This window comes from Tripterygium wilfordii, chromosome 22 (genome assembly GCF_013401445.1).
Source record: "Tripterygium wilfordii isolate XIE 37 chromosome 22, ASM1340144v1, whole genome shotgun sequence".
Taxonomy (NCBI): Eukaryota; Viridiplantae; Streptophyta; class Magnoliopsida; order Celastrales; family Celastraceae; genus Tripterygium; species Tripterygium wilfordii.
Window position 1 is genome coordinate 156,043 of NC_052253.1, and position 19,575 is coordinate 175,617.

The 19,575-nt window shown below is 38.9% G+C and overlaps 4 protein-coding genes across 5 annotated transcripts; 2 read left to right on the forward strand and 2 right to left on the reverse strand.

Annotated features, from left to right (window-relative positions):
- Positions 1-1,028: 1,028 nt before the first annotated feature.
- On the reverse strand, positions 1,029-5,490 carry LOC119990805. 2 transcript variants are annotated; one of them, XM_038836907.1, is made up of 14 exons: positions 5,039-5,490; positions 4,344-4,466; positions 4,038-4,097; positions 3,857-3,952; positions 3,674-3,757; positions 3,467-3,585; positions 3,267-3,368; positions 2,983-3,096; positions 2,694-2,762; positions 2,334-2,400; positions 1,966-2,019; positions 1,777-1,866; positions 1,623-1,661; positions 1,029-1,361 (listed from the first exon to the last, which is right to left on the reverse strand). In XM_038836907.1, exons 1-14 carry the CDS (start codon positions 5,054-5,056, stop codon positions 1,257-1,259), a joined length of 1,140 nt encoding a protein of 379 aa, XP_038692835.1. In that variant the 5' UTR covers positions 5,057-5,490; the 3' UTR covers positions 1,029-1,256. The 2 variants fall into 2 exon arrangements, with proteins under 2 accessions (XP_038692835.1, XP_038692836.1); XM_038836908.1 differs by lacking the exons at positions 4,344-4,466; positions 5,039-5,490 and having other exon boundaries at positions 3,857-3,941; positions 4,016-4,059.
- A 1,162-nt stretch (positions 5,491-6,652) lies between these two features.
- LOC119990603 (receptor-like protein CLAVATA2) lies at positions 6,653-9,998 on the forward strand. The gene is made up of 2 exons (XM_038836593.1): positions 6,653-6,763; positions 6,866-9,998. The coding sequence occupies exon 2, from the start codon at positions 7,103-7,105 to the stop codon at positions 9,311-9,313; it is 2,211 nt and encodes a 736-aa protein (XP_038692521.1). The 5' UTR covers positions 6,653-6,763; positions 6,866-7,102; the 3' UTR covers positions 9,314-9,998.
- LOC119990604 (protein TRIGALACTOSYLDIACYLGLYCEROL 3, chloroplastic-like) lies at positions 9,754-13,709 on the reverse strand. Its single transcript, XM_038836594.1, has 10 exons — positions 13,097-13,709; positions 12,581-12,709; positions 12,115-12,210; positions 11,916-11,993; positions 11,764-11,825; positions 11,600-11,675; positions 11,123-11,230; positions 10,636-10,808; positions 10,465-10,549; positions 9,754-10,315 (listed from the first exon to the last, which is right to left on the reverse strand). The coding sequence occupies exons 1-10, from the start codon at positions 13,298-13,300 to the stop codon at positions 10,277-10,279; spliced, it is 1,050 nt and encodes a 349-aa protein (XP_038692522.1). The 5' UTR covers positions 13,301-13,709; the 3' UTR covers positions 9,754-10,276.
- A 1,018-nt stretch (positions 13,710-14,727) lies between these two features.
- Positions 14,728-19,146, forward strand: LOC119990602 (cellulose synthase-like protein D5). Its single transcript, XM_038836592.1, has 3 exons — positions 14,728-15,759; positions 16,237-17,041; positions 17,143-19,146. The coding sequence occupies exons 1-3, from the start codon at positions 14,846-14,848 to the stop codon at positions 18,913-18,915; spliced, it is 3,492 nt and encodes a 1,163-aa protein (XP_038692520.1). The 5' UTR covers positions 14,728-14,845; the 3' UTR covers positions 18,916-19,146.
- Positions 19,147-19,575: the final 429 nt, after the last annotated feature.

A 19,575-nucleotide genomic window follows, 5' to 3' on the forward strand; every position in this document is an offset into this window, starting at 1 on the left:
CCATGTGACCGGAGTAATGGGGACATCGGCCGGAGACGATGTGGATTACAACCCAGCACTTGACCCATCACTCTTCACTACACAAGAGTACACCCCAAAATCACAAAAAACACTCAATCTAATAAAATAACATCCCATGTGACCGGAGTAATGGGGACATCGGCCGGAGACCCCAAAATCACAAAAAACACTCAATCTAATAACATCCCATGTGACCGGAGTAATGGGGACATTAGCCGGAGACGATGTGGACTACAACCCTCAATCTAATAACATCCCATGTGACCGGAGTAATGGGGACATCAGCCAGAGACGATGTGGACTACAACCCAGCAGTTGATGATGAAGAACCCTCATTCGACAAAGATGAGAACTCTCCTTCTCCCTCGTTTTCCCCTCCTAAACCCTGTTCGCTTTCCTCTTTTTCTTCTCTTCATCTTCTTCTTTCTCGTTTTCTGTTACAGCTTCTTCTCATCTTGACTCCTTCAATTTCCACAGGCAAATCCACTTCAGGATTAACTCGAAACCCAAGGTATACTAATTAATTAATTTCTTGCTTTTTATCTTCTTGTATATTGCTGTATTATCCATTCTATTCATTGGTGGGTAATTTGTTGTCTTGAATAGGGATTGAGTACCACATGTTCGATAAAAGAGCCCTTAAGGGTCATGATATCGGGTGCGCCCGCATCCGGCAAAGGCACTCAGTGCAAACTAATAGTTCAGAAGGTAATTCAGTATTTCTTTGTTATTAAGTATCAGTAATTGTAAGAATTGGACCCATTGGACAGTTTCTCTTCAATGTGAATTTATTGGATTGTGTTGACGATTATGTGAAGTTCATTGTTTTAATTCACTTATCATGAAAGATGCACTCTTCATGCATTGATTTTCTGTTCTGGTTTACCTGTTCATCATGGGGTGCAGACTGTAAAATTTGAAAAATATTGAAATTGGGGTGTATTCATAAATGTTATGTTTTAGGTTGGGGTTTATTTAGAATGGGGTGAACTTAGTTAAGTATGGGATGCAAATAGTCTTCATCCGATGATAGACATGAAGCTATTATTCCAATTGCTTGCTTATTATATATATCAATTACATACATACCTTTGCATTTCTTTTGTTTTCACAAAAGAATGAATGATTACAAGCATATCTATGCACAGCTTCTTCATCACTGCCTTGAAATCTCAGTATGACCTCTACTTTTTTAATATGGTACACAATCTGCACAACTTCAAGACAATCCACTGCTATAATGGCTGTACAAACGGATCCCTCCAACATTGGTCCTCCTCAGCTGCCTTCTTCCACCGTTGCGCGAAAATATTCAGCTCCATATACGACTGTCTCCTCACCTGTAATTCAATGTCAAAAGCCTATCATTATCATCAGAAGAAAAGGGAAAAATGTAGTTTGAACCATTACTACCATTGAATGCGACCATTTTACTTTACATGCAAAATTTCATGAAAGCTATAAGATGCTATTATGCTCAGGTTTCAAATCCCATTTCTTTAGGGGCACTCTGAGTCTCCTCTCCTCTGTCAATGAGGAAGCAATGCAGTTTAAAGCAGCAGTGAACAGTGATATAAATTTTGTATTCGTACTTTACTTACATCCAACCTAGGATTTTTATAACGCGAATAACGTAACGCCTGCAATACAGGGGGGAAAAAAAAAAGTCATATGTATTCAGTCTCAGAAAATTTAAAATGGGGCATTGAACAAGTTCTAAACAAATCCGAATCAGAAATGTGATTGAAATCTCACCCTCTTGTCAGTCATGCCTCCGAGTGTTGGGCGGTTATGATGGACTATGTACTCAGCATCCACAACACCTACATTTTTAGTTCGATCGCCCTATCAAACGAGGGACCAAACACGGCCTAGCAGAGTTAAAGGACGGGAAAAAAAAAGAAATATTAACAAAATAACACACCATTTTAGAGTAGAGCTTGCCTGTGAACAGTAACCAAGCTGCTTATCGAGACCCCAAGCATGAATCAAATCATTCTGTAAGCATGACTAAAGACGATGAGACTGAAAGGTCAATGGACTTTAAACTAACATGAAAGTAAACAAAGGTGTTTCAAGAACCTTAATGTTAAAATTCTGGAATATAATAAAATTGCATCATTACAGCTCTTGCAGAAGTATTTTTCATCTCAAAAATGATCTACATATTAGCTATATCCCATCTTACTTCCTTTTAAGCTAACCCTTCAAGTCAAATTGACCGCGCTTGGTAACACAGTACCTATCAGACCATCACCCGTGCTAAGAAAGTAAACAACCAAAATGCAAAGAATATGGAAATAATAACGCACCTGGACCATATACCATACACAACGCCAGGCAGCTTTAGAGAAAACAGGAGCCATCATTTCTATCCACCTGTAAGATCAAACTCAGTGTTGCACTCTTTTTTGTTTCATTTGTCTTTATCATTTTTGTCAAATCAAATTATAAAGCCTATTTATGCTTAAGAACAAAGTTCAAGGAACTGGGTAATTAGCTACAAATATCTGCTAATTTATTACCAATAAGCTTGCCGTGGGCATAGATTAGCAGGTAATTATAGTTAATTGCTTTTTTCAGAGGTTTTTTCCTAACAGAACATGACATCAAGTCGAAATATATCAAATTTAGACTATACTCGCCAAACATTATCAAATGAGAACTTTTACCCAGTACATGGAGGAGCTGTGCTGCTGCTATCACACCCCGTCCCATTAACCATAGCCTTGAAAGTCCTTCTGCCAATGATTAACCAACCCCAAACAACAAGTATAAGAGTTAATAAATTGCCTTGGCACATATTATTTGAGCCCACAAAAGCGGTGGCAGTAAAACAAAACTTTCTTCCAGAAAAATACTAAACAGATGCAAAAAGACTGAATTCATCCGTCAGTCACGACTTTAAAAAAATAAAACATTTATCTTGATTCAACTAAAACAATAAATGACAAAATAAACCTGTGGACTGTTAAGTTCCTTGAGCGCACAGTAAGTTGATGATGCACCTCAGATATAGGATCGAGTGCTGGCTGTGATATCTCAAGCCCTTCCTTCTTTACAATTGACAAATACCTAAATGCGTAGCAGACAAAAAGAAAAGATTCGAGGTCAAGGATCTATAGCGCCAATATCATATTATGTATAACAACCACAAAGTTTATGTCCACCCGTACATACTTCAGTGGTAACAAAGAATACGTTTTATTCTTCTGAGTCAAACAAGATGGTTACAGTTCCTTTACCTTCTAGGGTCAAAATGGTCAACTCCAAGGTCCTCATCCCAGAGAAAAATGTAGCTGTATTCAGCAACTATGTCAGGATGCAAGAAACGCTTTGCGAACCACCTGTTCATCATGAAATCAAAAATTCAGAAAATGAAAATCCTCAAAGGGCATAACTTGCACTTGAAGTTCTGATCTGATCAAATAACTAGAGAACTTACCATTTAGTTTGATTGGGTACAGAAACATGAATGACATGATCATACCATTCAAAAGCCTTCCATTCATCCACAGTACCATCATAGTGGAAAAGCATCACAACGAAACCACAAGATAGAAACTACAAAAAGGAACAGTAAGAACAATTACACCTATGTACAATCAGAGAAAGTATTGCAATCACGAGAATTTGAAAGGTTGATAAATACCTTTTTGACCAATCTATTTACAAGATCCTTTTGCTTTATTCCGGCAGGCAATGTGAATAGGTTCTTGGACGAATTTTTATCATCCTGTGCAGAAAAGAGAATGCTAATACATCAACTATATAAAACAACAGCAAAATCTAGGAGAAAAGCAAAATCCGTAAAATAAATAATCTGGCCCTATACCTCTAGAAAGCCCCATAACGGTCTCATTTTCAAGTCACTAGTCTTCACAGCAATGCCTTCAGGCAACGCCTCACTTCCCGGAGGCCTGCATTGATTCTAAAGCAGAAAAGAAAACGCAAACCTAAGACACTTCATTTGATGGGTAAGAATTAAACTTACAAGTTAGGTAGCAGAAACAAACCTCGCATTTGTTCGATTCTGAATTCTGATAACTATCTTCTCTTGCCCATCTAGATAAAGTCTGGACAATGAAATTGAGCTTTCGACATTATATCTTAAAAGACTTACGAGTGAATAAAAAAATTTAAATAATCTCTCTTATAGAATCTGTTAATTGAAGGAAACTGAGATTTTCAATAACTTCTAACCTAAGAATTCCAGTTCATGATCCATCACAGGCAAAAAGTAATATCTTAAACATCGTGGAAACAAAGAACTAAAAAGAGCATAAACAATACATGAATGTAAATTGTGATGCATTACTTACCAGCTTGCTGTCTGGAGCTACAAATGCACTTCCAAAAAATAAAACAAGACAGAACAAAGAAGCAGCTGGGAAAATTGTGTATATATATGTTCTCCTACTCTTAGGATCTCCGGCCTGAGATACCTGAGTAAGTAAATCCAGCAAAAATAGAGAAAAAAAAAATAAGGCAAAGCAATTCAACTAATGAAGGCGCAAAGATTGAAACATCAAAACAATGGACAACTTCCCTTGTGGCTTCCCACTAGTGGTACAGAGCACTTCCAAACCATTGAAACTGGATATTGAAATTGGGATTTTTTTAAAAATAAAATAAAATTGATTCATAGATTACCTTTTGAGCATGTGATTTGAACTGGGTGTAAATTCAAAATTCACAATGTAGATATTAAGTACAGAATCATGCATAAAAAGATATATATATATATATATATATATGTGCAAATATGTAATAGAACAATAACCAAGCCTCTTGTACAATCCAGCCACTAAAATCAATGAATTTCTGATAGAAATTTAGCTACAAAAACACCGAGATATATTCAAATTTAGCCACCCCTGTATTTCCAAATCGTCTCTCAACTTCTCTTCATTTTCTGAAACTCGTAGAATATCCCCAAAAGAAATATCAAACATGATCAGAAGATTCTTATCATACAGACACATATAAGTAGAATAATCATCGGAAAGCGACTTACCGGATTTTGAGACTTCATATGATATCCCCACCAACCGAAGCAGAGAGGCACCAGAGTAAACGACGACGCTCTGTTCCGTTCAAAACCACGAAAGGTACGCGCGTGGTTTCGAAGACCACGTTTTATCACAATCCCCCGGAAGAAACTGTCTCCGCCATCCCCACCCCAACAACAGCTCCCCGAAATCGTTTTAGTTTCGTTTTCTCGGCAATGGAAACCGAAACCGAATCAACGCAAAACAAAACGCAAAAAAAAACACAAATACACACACACAGAGAAATCGAAGATTAAACTGTTTCAGCAACTTGTCCACGAATTGAATGCGCGTGGTTTCGTTTTTGTGATGTGATGTGAGAAAGAGAAGCCCGCTTAGGAATGGAGAATGTGGAGAAGGAATGGTGGGAAGTTCTCCAATGGAAAAATGAGAGACAATGCTGTTTATTTAATTAATTATAGGATATGGGATGATAATGCGGTTTCATGGTCTCACACAGCATTGATTAGTTGGATAAATTAGAATCAAACTCTAATTAGTATTGTTTTGTTTTAATTTTTAGCCTTAGTGAGAAGATACTCTGGAAATTACCTGCCTGTCTGCCTCAATTAGCTTTAAATGGAAGAGTGTATGATCATCAAGTTGATGTATAATTTTTAAGACCATCGGTTTTTTTTTTCCCCTTCCAAACCCATAAATCTTAATCAAAGTAATACTCGTGATAAGGAATTTTAAAAAAAAAGTGAATATTTTTTTTCCCCTTCCAAACCCATAAATCTTAATCAAAGTAATACTCGTGATAAGGAATTTTAAAAAAAAAGTGAATATCCATCACATTCAAAAGAAATTTAATAATCAAAGAAGCACCAATATATCTCTCAAACAATTGAGGGAACATAAATTTCGGACCGTCAAAATAATTTATACCTAGTTGATGACAAGTGATATTTGATATACACTAAATAAGATCTTTTGCAAACTCTTGAAAAATGAAACAAAACATTAATTGCATCCTAATCCTAAAAAGAGCTCGAGCTCTTATATATATATATATATATATATATATGTTAATTGTCACATCAAAATGCCCAATTGCAAAGGAATCACGTAATGCATATGCATAACTTGATGGTCAAAATTGACATCCAAAAACAAGATGGTCATAGTTGAAGATTTTGGAATCATCTTGTTTAAGGAGAAAGAAAAGAAAAGCCTTACTTTCATGAACAACATCCATGTATGTATGTGTATATATATATATATATATATATATATATATTAATTTAAGGCTCTCATTTCAATTGTACAGTATCAAATTCTATTCGTCACAAAAGCGTCTATTTTTCCAAGGGGAAAAAAAAAGAAAAAAGAGGTAGCTTTCGTGTCGATCACATGGGCCCCTCTGTGATAATCATTTAAACAGATGGGCCGATTTGGGTCCATGGTCTGGAAGAATTCCTAGACCATGGACCCAAACACGTACTATCTAAAGGTCCAATACAGGCCCATGATTGTTGAAACTTGAAAGTTGAAACTGATTGAGCGTGAACGCACGCGCATGAGATAGCGATACAATAACAAAGAAAAGGACAATGGTTTTTCACTTTAATTGAGAATAGCTAGGCTTTTCATTCTTCAATGGCCAGCTCCATTGTTTATTGGAAGCAAGAGAATGTTTGCCTGTGTCTAATACACTACCAGTCTCTCTTCAACAGTGTGCTCCATTGTAGGTAAGTTCTTAGAGAAAGTGGGTTTGAGCTTTACTTGCAATCTTGCATATCCTCTGTCACTGAACCCTTTCTTCAACTCTCCCTCTCTTTCTACTGGAACAGATACTGTATGATGGATTGTCCAGTTTTATTTCACATTATTCTTGATTATTTTTCCCAGCTGAAGTTATCTTTGATTTTGGGATGAACTTCCTCTGTGAAAGTCTTGCTCTCAAAGATGGGTTTTTTTCAGATTTTTTAGCCCTCTAAATTACGTATCTTGCTACTACTGCCACTGAACAGCTCTTGAAGCCTACAATTCTTTCTTCACTTTTGGTTCTAGCGATTCATCTCGCGGTAATGGGGCTGAAAAGGGTTATGGTTGTTCACCCATATAAAACCGTTAAATTACTTCCATTGCCACTCTTGTTCCTGCTATTTCTGTGTTCATGCCCTTCTCAGTGTGTTGACATAGACCCGGAAGACAAGGGCTCGCTTTTTCTGTTCAGTTCTTGGGTTCAAAACCGAAACCACAGCTTGTCAACCTGGGTTGCTTCCAACTGCACCAACTGGACTGGAATCGCCTGTGAAAACCAGACGGGTCGTGTTGTATCAATCAACCTGTCCTACATGAACTTGTCAGGTCGTATTCACCCCAACTTGTGCAAAATTTTCTCCATTAAAATCTTGATTTTGTCTCACAACAACTTCACGGGGCAAATCCCGTCTTGTTTTGGTTGGTTGCAAAATCTCAATACCCTTGATCTCAGTCACAATAGGTTTGGTGGTGCTTTACCTGTCACATTCATGAGGCTTGGGCAATTGAGAGAACTAGTTTTGAATAGTAATCAAGATTTGAGAGGTCTTTTTCCTTGGTGGATTGGTAATTTCTCAACCAATTTGGAGAAACTTGACTTGGGTTTCAATTCTTTCAGTGGGGAAGTTCCTGAGAGCTTGTTGCACTTGAATTCTCTCAAGTATTTGGATCTTGAGAAAAATTACTTATCTGGCGATCTTCCCGACTTTTATCAGCCTCTAGTTTATCTTAATCTCGGGTCTAATTCATTTTCGGGTACTTTGCCTTGTTTTTTTGCTTCGATTCACTCTCTCAATGTTCTAAATTTGGCTAATAATTCCATTGTTGGTGGCATTCCTACATGTATTGACTCACTGCAAGAACTGACACATCTGAATTTATCATTGAATCACCTGAATTATGGGATATCTCCAAGACTTGTGTTCTCAGAGAAGCTTCTTGTGTTGGACTTGAGTTCCAATGATTTATCGGGACCTCTTCTGAGTAAAATAGCAAAGATAACTGAGAAATCAGGGCTTGTGTTCCTCGACCTGTCACACAACCAGTTTTCTGGTAATATCCCACTGATGATTACGGATCTGAAAAGCTTGCAAGGTTTGTTTCTTTCTCACAATCTTCTTTCTGGGGAAATTCCTGCAAGGATTGGAAACTTGACTTATCTCCAAGTAATAGACCTTTCGTACAACTTGTTATCTGGCTCAATCCCGTTGAACATTGGTGGGTGTTTTCAGCTACTTGCATTGATACTCAATCATAATAATCTCTCTGGTGAAATTAAACCAGAGCTTGATGCATTGGATAGCCTGAGGATATTGGATATAAACAACAATGGGATTTCTGGGGAGATTCCGTTAACTTTGGCAGGCTGTAAATCTCTGGAGATTGTAGATTTCAGTTCCAACAATCTCTCTGGATCTTTAAATGATGCAATGACCAGATGGTCAAACCTTAGATATCTTTCTCTGGCTCGGAACAAGTTCGGTGGAAATTTGCCAAGTTGGCTGTTCACATTTCAAGCAATAAAAATGATGGATCTCTCTTGCAACAGATTCTCTGGCTTCATACCAGATGGTAACTTAAATGTCAGCTTAAGTTTTAATTATGAAGAGATTGGTAGAAGAATGTCTAAGGAACCAACTGTTGCAATGCATGATATGGAGATTAAGATCTTCATGGTGGTCGTTGATAGCAATGAAGTGAGCTTCAACTATGTTGTCTCTTCAGCCGTTGGAATCAGCCTATCTGATAATTTGCTCCATGGACAATTTCCTGAAAGTTTATTTGGTCTACATGGTATAGAGTACCTAAACTTATCATTCAATTTCCTTGATGGTAAGATTCCTCCGGGGTTGCAGAAGATGTGGAATTTAAGAGCCTTGGATTTGTCTCATAATTCTTTGTCAGGTCAAATTCCGGCCAACATCTCGAGCCTTGAAGCTCTGATGCTGTTGAATTTGTCGTATAACTGTTTCTCAAGATTTGTTCCCAACAAACAGGGGTATGGTAAGTTTCCAGGAGCATTGGCAGGAAACGCAGATCTTTGCGTGGAGTCCTCTGGTGAAGGGTGTAGAAGGTCAGGCCTTCCGCCGGTGCCTGGGAAAGGGCCTGGAGAAGAAATGGTAGAGGGACCAATCTCCATCTGGGTATTCCTTTTAAGTGCTTTTGTTAGTTTCTATATTGGTGTTGGTGCTCTCTTTTGTTCAGCTCCAGTAAGGAATTATATTCTCCAAACAAAAGTTTCAGGCTGCCAATGACTCAGAACGATTCTTAATGATTTTGCAAGCATAAATATTCTAGATAATCGACTTGGCTGGGTGAGAATGTGTTCTAAGAACAAATATTACTTGAAGATGATAAAGGTTTCGATATATATATATTTTTTTAAACTAGAGAGGAGTAGATGTGATGTGATGATGTGCCTTGGCTCTATTACTGACACTGTGAATAGCATAAATTGCGATTTGTTTAACCAGCTTTCTACTTCTACTCAAGCATGTACGAGAGAGAGAGTTCGGAAACTGGAACAATAAAATCAGATCTATTCAACGTTTAAATTGTATTTTCAATTCCTACAACAGCCTCCAAACAATGGGGACGGACATCTGGATGTAAGACCTGGCGAACTACATATAAAAAATTAAAAAAAGATAGTCTTATCTGCCAGATTCAGGTCTACCATGCAAGAAATGGCAAAAATAGAAATATCCGTAAGCACTTTAGTCCCAAACGAGAACTGAAGTGGCAGATACAACAACCATGTTCAACTCCCACATCCAGCAAAAAAATAATAATAATTTTGGAGCCACCCCTATGGGTCGAAGCCCTGTAATTATCTAGTGCATGTGGGACGGGGACTCACTTGTTGAGGATCTACCATGTAAGGCAGGTCCAATGCGGCTGTGTTTTGGATGAATTCCTCATTTTAAAAAAAAAAAAAAACAACAACAAACTAGAACTTGCAGATACAAAAAGTACAACAAACCCAAATGAGAACACTAGCAATTATCATCATATGAAACCCAATCGAACTCCTGGAGACCAAAACCAGGAGGATCCATTGCTCTTTCAAGCGCCGTCTGCAATTCTGGAAGATGATATAGGGAATTCTCATTCAGGCGTGCCATTTCTGAGCATTCTCTAAAGGAGATTCTACGGGCACTCAAAAATCAGTAATCCTGTGAGGGCTCGTAAACAATGAAGTTTGATTAATATTCTAGCTAGTATTTGATAGGGCCATCCAAGCTCCCCGATGCAAACTGAAATCACAGGAAAACGACAATAAATAACGTATTGCTAGAACTCAATGCTTAGATTAATACATATGAAAACATTTTAGACAAGTTTACCTAACTGAACTATTCTTAAAACTAGAGTTAATAGGTCTAAAACTACAATTGATCATTACCTGTTGAACGATTGGATTGTTTGATGTTGTAAATTCATGAGTCATTCCTTGCCAAACTACCTTCCCCTCATAGAGAAACAACAACCTATATATGGGTAACAGCTTAGGTTAGGGTACCATACACCCTGGGACAAAACATCCACGAACACAATGATTCAGACGAGGGCCAACCTGTCAACAGCTCTTCTAATGGTACTATGTTGATGAGTAACTACCACATAAGACGTAATGTTTCCAGGTTTCTCATGCTCATCACCTTTCGTATGGACAGAGCGGATGAGATCTTCAACTACAGTAGAAGCAATTGGGTCAAGCCCAGCTGTCGGTTCATCATACAACAGCACCTGTTGAGGAGTGGAAAAGAATATTCAGGAACTAGTTGAAAACTTAAACCAAAATAAACTATGCCGAAGTCATTCATTTGGAGTTATGGAAACAATATGAAGATGAGATGAAACGAAAAAAATAAAATAAAATAAATCATTTGTTGCACTTAATAAAGCATTCCAATTAACTAATTAAGTATTAGAAAGCCTAACCAGTAATTGTCTTGGATATTATTAGCCGAAAATCACCGACACAAATAATTAGATATTAAAGCAGACATACCTCAAGAAAAAGTACAAATGGGTGAGATTCATAAGGTTGCTCAACATACCTCTGGCTCTATTGCTTCTTTCGTAGTATCAAAAATTATAGAGCGAGCTAATGCAACTCGTTTCTTCATTCCACCAGACAACTCAGAAGGTAATCGATCCTCAACCCCCTGAATAGTATTAAAGGTTAGATTTTACATTTAGATTAAGTAGAAAGTAGGAGGTCTGAATAACTGCAAAGGAACATATTATAGAAGTGTGCAAGGAGGGTTAAGATTGCAACTAGTGCCAGCTATGAAAATTGCTAAGTAACAACAGTTCCTAAGTTTCAGCAGCAAGTTGATGTCAATTATATATATAGAAGTATCAATAAATTTAACGAAATTTGAATTTAAAAAAAGACGTAAATAGAAGAAGTAGCGTAAACCACAAAATGCTGATTAGAAACTACAAACCTGAGGATGCCTTCACAACTAACCCAAATGTATAAAAGCAAGAGATAACCACAATATGATATGATCAGACTGAGAAATTGATACCTTTAAACCAACAGCGGCCAAATTTTCCGTCACTAGATCTGAGATTTGATCTACAGGCATTTTTGAATTTTCATACCTAAACAAATATTAAAAAAAAATTCAGCAATTACCCCAGAGAATCCAATAGGACTTAAAGTTTCTGAAGACTATAGACTGCTTCTTACAAAAGAAAACCAACATTTTCACGAACAGTCAAAGAATCAAAAAGTGCTGCGCTCTGAAACACCTGTTAAGCATATAAATTAGTATAAAAAAATATTAGCAAGTGAATCCTGAATAACTCGGGTTACGATTTACATCTAAAGCACACAATTACCAATCCAATTCGAAGCCCAGATATCTCTTCATCACTGATCAAACCATCCCTCTTTTTACCTCGAATATAAACCTCTCCCTGTTCATTAGACATTGGATAGAGTCTACATAAGAGGACCCATTACAAAATTGATTTATAAGTTAATCAAGCTCATCAAACAACAAGATCATTTGAAGAAGCAAGATCAAGAGCAACTGACCTTGTCTGGTGATAGAAGTCCCGCCATAATCTTCAGTATTGTAGATTTCCCAGTGCCAGAAGGTCCAATTATTCCAACAGCTTCACCATGTCTAATCTACATATCATGGTAGTTAAAAAAAATCAAGGCATAACATTTTCCTTTCACCCACGCATTTTGTGCTTTGCACTTAGATAATGCCTTTCTTTCTTGTTTCTTTAGCCACTATGAATACTAGGAAGGGCAAACTGGGAATGCAACCCTAGAAAACATATTATACAAGAGTACCTTAGACAAATAAAACAACATCACTAATGATCCATATAAAGGATGAGATTCTTATCCATATAGTTTTTATACTAATAAATGGTCTAGTATGATTGCCACTTGTTACATAAAGACACCTTCCTCAAGCAGTAAGTCTATTAGATCATAAAATATGAAGCCAAAGCATTCTTAGATGAGAAGAAATAATGCGGAAGCTCACCTTAAAGCTCACACCTCTCAATATATGCTTTTCCCCAAAAGACTTGTACACATTGCTACACTCAATGAGCACATCAGACTCATCCTCTGGCTCCCGTACTGTGCTTAAATTCTCCGATTTCAACGAATCCTAGTCACATTGTCAATGGAAGTAAGAATGATAGACTGCTAAGTGGTGAAGCTTGAACAGATAGAACCGACATGGCTTCTAGTTCACACAAAAAGACTTTATTCAATATAAGTAACTTCATTTCAATAGAAATAAATACACATCCACCACCACACCATTATAGAGAACTAAAACAAATTTTTAAGTAAAAAGTAAAAAACTATGTAGGAAAAAGAACTTCTAATAAGCCACTTCAAAGATACTTAAGTTGGAGAGACTAAATTCAGCTAGTAAGCAACAACACAAGCAACGCTATACGAACTTTCAATAAGCCACTTAAAAAAAATAAAGAAAACAAAAACAAAACGTGCAGATGTGGAAAGGTAGATTAACCAGCAAATTGCTTACATTGGATTTGATAGCAGCAAACCCATCACCACCCAAGTTTTGCGGAGGCGCCACACAAGCACAAGTAACCTTTTTCAGTTCTTTCCTCCGCTCATGAAAACCCAGAAAGACCGTATTTGAACTTGAAAGGGAAATCTTTGTGGACCCAGAAGAGGCGGTGGCTGTAGTCAGGGGAAGCAACAACGAACCCGATAAAGAATTCATGCTTTGTCGGTTGGGCAATGAATTCTCTTGTGAAGAAGAGGCCAAGATCGATGTTTTGGCCAAAAAAACTAGCAGTGAACAAAGATATCAGTGTTGTAGGGTATATCAAATACACCTTCTCGGTAATTCGGGATCTCTATAGTACATGGAGGGTTAAATTTGAAGCGAATTATGCTGTGAATAGCGAAATCGTAGGGTATTGAACTAGAGTTTCTGGCCGATTTGGCCAGAAAAGAAACAAAATTCACCGATAGATAAAAACGAAGTTCGAGTTGGGTTCTCAAAGGAATTCGAAATCTGGGTGAAACTTTAATCGTGCCTGTGAAGCAAAGCAGTCGGATTTGGATTAAAGATGGAAGAATTTGCTTTCATTGTTTAAGAAGACATGATCTTCACATGAAGAATTGACTGCAGAGTTTCTTAAGAAAGTGAAATTACCGGAGCTTAGCACTTAGTGGGCTGTTTTTTCATAGCGAAGACCAATGGGCCTTCAGCCTTTCTTTCTCTAGGCTCTACTCCTCCCTCTCCTTGTCCAGTTGGCCTGTGTGACTGGCTATGGGCCAAATTCAATTATCCGATCCAATTGCTGGCAACCAATAGTCCAATACACCATGGTGTTGTGTGTCTATTAAATTGGTTGCACTCCAATTAGATTAGATAAATGTGTTCGAACTTAGAAATGCAAACCCTTAAATCAAATGTGATTGTTAACCAATCATAGACTGCTATATGTACAAATTAGCTACCTAATCCCATGGCCCAGCCCACATGTGACATGTTGGTTTGATCCACAAGTTCTTAGTACCAGGGCCCAATGGAGAACGAAGATGCAATCGAAGAAGCTATGATCTCAACATTTCTGGAATAATGGACATGCATGCCAAAAAACTTTTTGGACCCACCCCAGTAGAGTAATAAAGTAAATTTCTAGACTCGTTCATTATGCCCTTAAAAATTTCCTACATGAAATCAGAGTAAATCATTGGTATTTCATCAAAGATGTGGCCCAAAAGTATCCCGAAAGATTTCAAATCTAGGACAGATGCGGATCAACACTTGGATTTGAAGTTCATTGCTATTGAATGCAGTATAAAATGCAACACAACATATTTTTTAAAATTTGTGCCCCACTATAAATTATATAAAGGGCATATCCCGTGGATCCTTTATGAGGTTTGGTTAATCGGGCCGTTAAAAGTTCAGAAAAAAAGCCAAGCCATGCTTCTCTTTTGACTTTTCTCCAACAAATAGACCCACATGTACACGTCAGATATCCCACCCTTTGCCGTTTCCTTTTAAAAATGCCCGTTAGATCAAACCTTACCGACGGTCCCGATAACTCGACCGTTATGGGAAGACTCAAATTGAAATCCAACCGTTGCACGATTTGACATTCGGCTTCCTTAAGTTCAAATCTCCTTCTTCAACCCTTTCACTACCCTGTTTTCCTTCCTTGTCTGCTTCATTTTCCTTTGCATCTTCTTCTTTCTCACTAGATCCTCTTTCCTTATTCAAGTACCTGTCAAGGTAAAACAGAGTTTAAAAATGGTAAAGACGGCCTCCTCGCCTCCATCTTCTCCGGTTACAATCACAGTCTCATCAGGAGGTAAAGGAGGCGGGATTAGAAGCAGCATAGGCTTGACTAGTCCAATACGGAGGGTTTCTTTACCAAAGAACCCCAATTCGCCTCTCAGTGAAGCCAACCGGACCTCAAGTGCAGGCAGATACTGCTCAACATCAAAAGATGATGATGCTACAGAGGAGGTCAATTCAGAGTTTGTGACTTACACCGTCCATATACCACCAACTCCTGATCACCAGTCTATAGCAGCCTCCCAATCCAGTCTTCAAGAGGAGAAGACGAGGCCTGACCGGAGCTTCATTTCGGGTACTATTTTCACCGGTGGGTTTAACTCTGTAACTCGTGGGCATGTCATCGAGTGCTCCATGGAACAATCTGAGCTCGTGAAGCCCGGATTAGTTTGTGGGATGAAGGGGTGTGATGATAAATCAATGAAGCAGAAGTGTGAGTGTGCATTCAAGATTTGCAGAGAATGTTACTTGGATATCATGAGATCTAATGGAAACGGGCATTGTCCTGGCTGCAAGGAACCGTATAGGGATGTTGGTGATGATTGCACAAGTGAAGATGAAGATGAGGGCATGTCTGAAGCAGAGGACCAGGCTCTGCCATTGCCTTCCATGGCCGATTTCAAGTTGGATAAGAGGCTTTCGCTTGTAAAGTCATTCAAGGCACAAACCCAACCCCAAGATTTCGATCATTCGCGTTGGTTGTTTGAGACCAAGGGAACTTATGGTTATGGGAATGCAGTCTGGCCCAGAGACGGATTTGGTTCAGGTGGTAATGGGTTCGAAAACCCTCCCGATTTCAGGGAGAGAAGCAAGAGGCCTTTGACAAGGAAGATTGGGGTTTCGGCTGCAATTCTCAGTCCATACAGGTAAGTCCTCATCTTCATGAGACAATATTATTCTAATTTCAATATAGTTATCATATGCTATGTTTTGACTAACCGCAATTTTTTATCAGATGTTTTCGCTTTGTCTCTGTGTACTTAATTTTAGATTATTCTTTGTCTGAGATTAATTTCGAATATTATTCTTGTCTTTTAGATTAATGTAGTGATTAGTGTAATATTGAAAGATGCAGAGACCAGTGTAAGAAAGTAGCTAAAATAAAATTGAGTGGCAAAAGATACTGCAGACTACTAACTCCAACTGACTTTTTATACAGAGTTGGGATTTAGGCATCTTTGTTGATGAGTTATTTTGTTAGGAGATGAAAATGTTTGTTAGCTTATGAAATGAATATTGGAGTTGTGAAACAGTTAAAGCCAGTACTCTATAATCCATATTGGCATGGAAATAATGATATCTTCATATGTAGACTCTGAAGGCGATTTATCTTGCAATTGCAGGTTACTTATTGTGATACGTCTTGCGGCCCTCGGGCTCTTCCTAACATGGAGAATTCGACACCCCAACCGGGATGCAATGTGGTTATGGGGAATGTCAATAGTTTGTGAGCTGTGGTTTGCCCTTTCATGGATTTTGGATCAGCTGCCTAAGCTCTGCCCCGTAAACAGAGTGACCGACCTTTCTGTTCTGAAGGAGCATTTCGAATCCCCTAACCTTCGAAATCCAAAGGGACGATCAGACCTTCCGGGAATCGATGTCTTTGTTTCCACTGCAGACCCAGAAAAAGAACCCCCGCTTGTTACAGCAAATACAATTTTGTCAATCCTTGCTGTTGATTATCCTGTTGAAAAGCTTGCTTGCTACTTATCTGATGATGGAGGAGCACTCTTGACATTTGAAGCATTAGCTGAGACTGCTAGCTTTGCAAGAATTTGGGTTCCATTTTGTCGCAAACATGGGGTAGAACCAAGGAATCCTGAGACATATTTTGGGCAGAAGCGCGACTTTCTTAAGAACAAAGTGAGGCTTGACTTTGTTAGGGAGAGGAGAAGAATTAAGAGAGAGTATGATGAATTCAAGGTGAGGATCAACTCACTGCCTGAATCAATTAGGCGACGATCCGATGCTTACAATGCCCACGAAGAGCTTCGAGCGAAGAAGAAACAGATGGAAATGGGGGGCAATCCTTCTGAATCTGTTACAGTTCCAAAGGCCACTTGGATGTCAGATGGTTCTCACTGGCCTGGAACTTGGACTTCTGCAGAAAGAGATCACTTGAGAGGAGATCATGCTGGTATTATTCAGGTAATTCCAACAGAATTTGATTTTTAAAATTTTCATGGTCATGAGCTTGATTGATTGAGTTATGTAAATGCCTAAACAATTTTGTCTCCCACTTTATGCAGGCAATGCTGGCTCCACCAAATGCCGAACCAGTTTTTGGATCAGAAGCAGATGGGGAGAATCTGATTGACACAACCGAAGTTGACATAAGATTGCCAATGCTGGTGTATGTATCAAGGGAGAAGAGACCAGGTTATGACCACAACAAGAAAGCTGGGGCTATGAATGCTCTTGTTCGAACTAGTGCAATCATGTCTAATGGTCCATTCATCCTTAATCTTGACTGTGATCATTACATTCACAACTCTTTGGCTTTGAGGGAAGGAATGTGCTTCATGCTGGATAGGGGAGGCGATAGGATCTGTTACGTTCAATTTCCTCAAAGATTTGAGGGGATTGATCCCAATGATAGGTATGCAAACCACAATACGGTTTTCTTTGATGTGTGTATGAGAGCTTTAGATGGTTTGCAGGGTCCAATGTATGTAGGAACAGGCTGTGTCTTTAGGAGAACTGCTCTCTATGGGTTCAGTCCTCCTCGGGCAGCAGAACATCATGGATGGTTTGGTAGGAAGAAAATTAAGTTGTTGTTGAGGAAACCTAAGGTCACAAAGAAGGAAGAGGATGAGATAGCATTGCCAATCTATGGTGGAAACGACGATGATGACTTAGACATAGAGTCTTTACTTCTTCCAAAGAGGTTTGGGAACTCCACTTCTCTGGCGGCCTCCATTCCGGTGGCAGAATTCCAGGGAAGGCTGCTTCAAGATTCACAAGGAAATGGAAACCAAGGTAGGCCAGCTGGTTCACTTGCAGTGCCTCGTGAGCCTTTAGATGCTGCAACTGTTGCGGAGGCAATTAGTGTTATCTCTTGTTTCTACGAGGACAAAACTGAGTGGGGCAAAAGGGTTGGTTGGATTTATGGTTCTGTGACAGAAGATGTGGTGACCGGCTATAGAATGCACAATAGAGGATGGAGATCAGTGTATTGTGTAACAAAGAGAGATGCATTTAGAGGGACAGCTCCCATCAATCTAACTGACAGGCTCCACCAAGTCCTTCGGTGGGCAACTGGGTCGGTCGAGATATTTTTCTCAAGGAACAATGCACTCTTTGCCACTAGAAGAATGAAGTTCTTGCAGAGAGTGGCATATTTCAATGCAGGAATGTACCCCTTCACATCTTTATTCCTCATAGTCTACTGCATTCTTCCTGCAATTTCACTCTTCTCTGGGCAGTTCATTGTCCAAAGCCTGAATGTGACCTTCCTCATATACTTGTTGGCAATCACAATCACCTTGTGCATGCTTGCAATGCTCGAAGTAAGATGGTCGGAAATCACTCTCCACGAATGGTGGAGAAACGAGCAATTCTGGTTGATTGGTGGAACAAGTGCTCATCCTGCAGCAGTGTTGCAAGGGCTACTAAAGGTTATAGCAGGAGTGGAGATTTCGTTCACCTTGACATCTAAATCTGCTACACCGGACAATGGAGATGACGAGTTTGCAGATCTTTATGTTGTCAAGTGGAGCTTCTTGATGGTCCCTCCAATCACAATAATGATGATAAACATGATTGCAATCGCAGTTGGTGTGGCAAGAACCATGTACAGCCCATTTCCACAATGGAGCAAGCTTCTTGGTGGGGTGTTCTTCAGCTTCTGGGTTTTGTCCCATCTCTACCCATTCGCAAAAGGATTGATGGGAAGGAGAGGGAAGGTTCCGACGATTATATATGTGTGGTCTGGTTTGCTCTCCATCATCATTTCTCTGCTTTGGGTGTACATAAGCCCTCCATCAGGGAGGCAAGATTTTTCAAATTTTAGCTTTCCTTGATGGGTTCTGTTGCTGCTATCTGTCCCTTGTAGACAAAAACAGCATAGGAAGTTTCTCAACTTCGACTTGTAGTTGTATTCATTTCTCTGTCTGTTCATTCAGATTGTAATGTATTCTAAGTGCCATGAAATTGGAACTTTGCCATGCGTAGAATGAGTACTTCTTTCATAGTTTTCATGTGGTCCTCAAGATGGAATTCTTAGAGCTGGCAATGACATCGACTGTTCTGTCCGCGAGTCCTACTCGCATTTCTCGCATTTCTTTCGTCGCACAAATACTTGCAGAAGTACTACTGTTTGTTATCCAATGCAAATTCATCTTAGAAGGAAAACCAAGGTAGGTTTGGAATTTTTTATTGGACACACTACCAACACTCTGTCCCTTTTGTGGGGGGTTTTTTAGTTACAGAACAATCGGGGGGGGGGGGGGGGATTGTGGATGATGGATGGCCAAATGGTCGTATCTTCCTTCGTTCATTGAATGGTTGTTTTGTAGCAGTAAAGATTCTCTCTAGACAAGAGCCTGGTTTGAAGCCTTCTTTTGGTGCTATCCAATACATGCCCGACTCTTTTTCCTTCTTTTGTTCCTTTCTTCACATGCCTAAATGACAAACTACGTGTTTCAAAACGAATGCGACTCTTGCTTCCACCCAAATGAAGA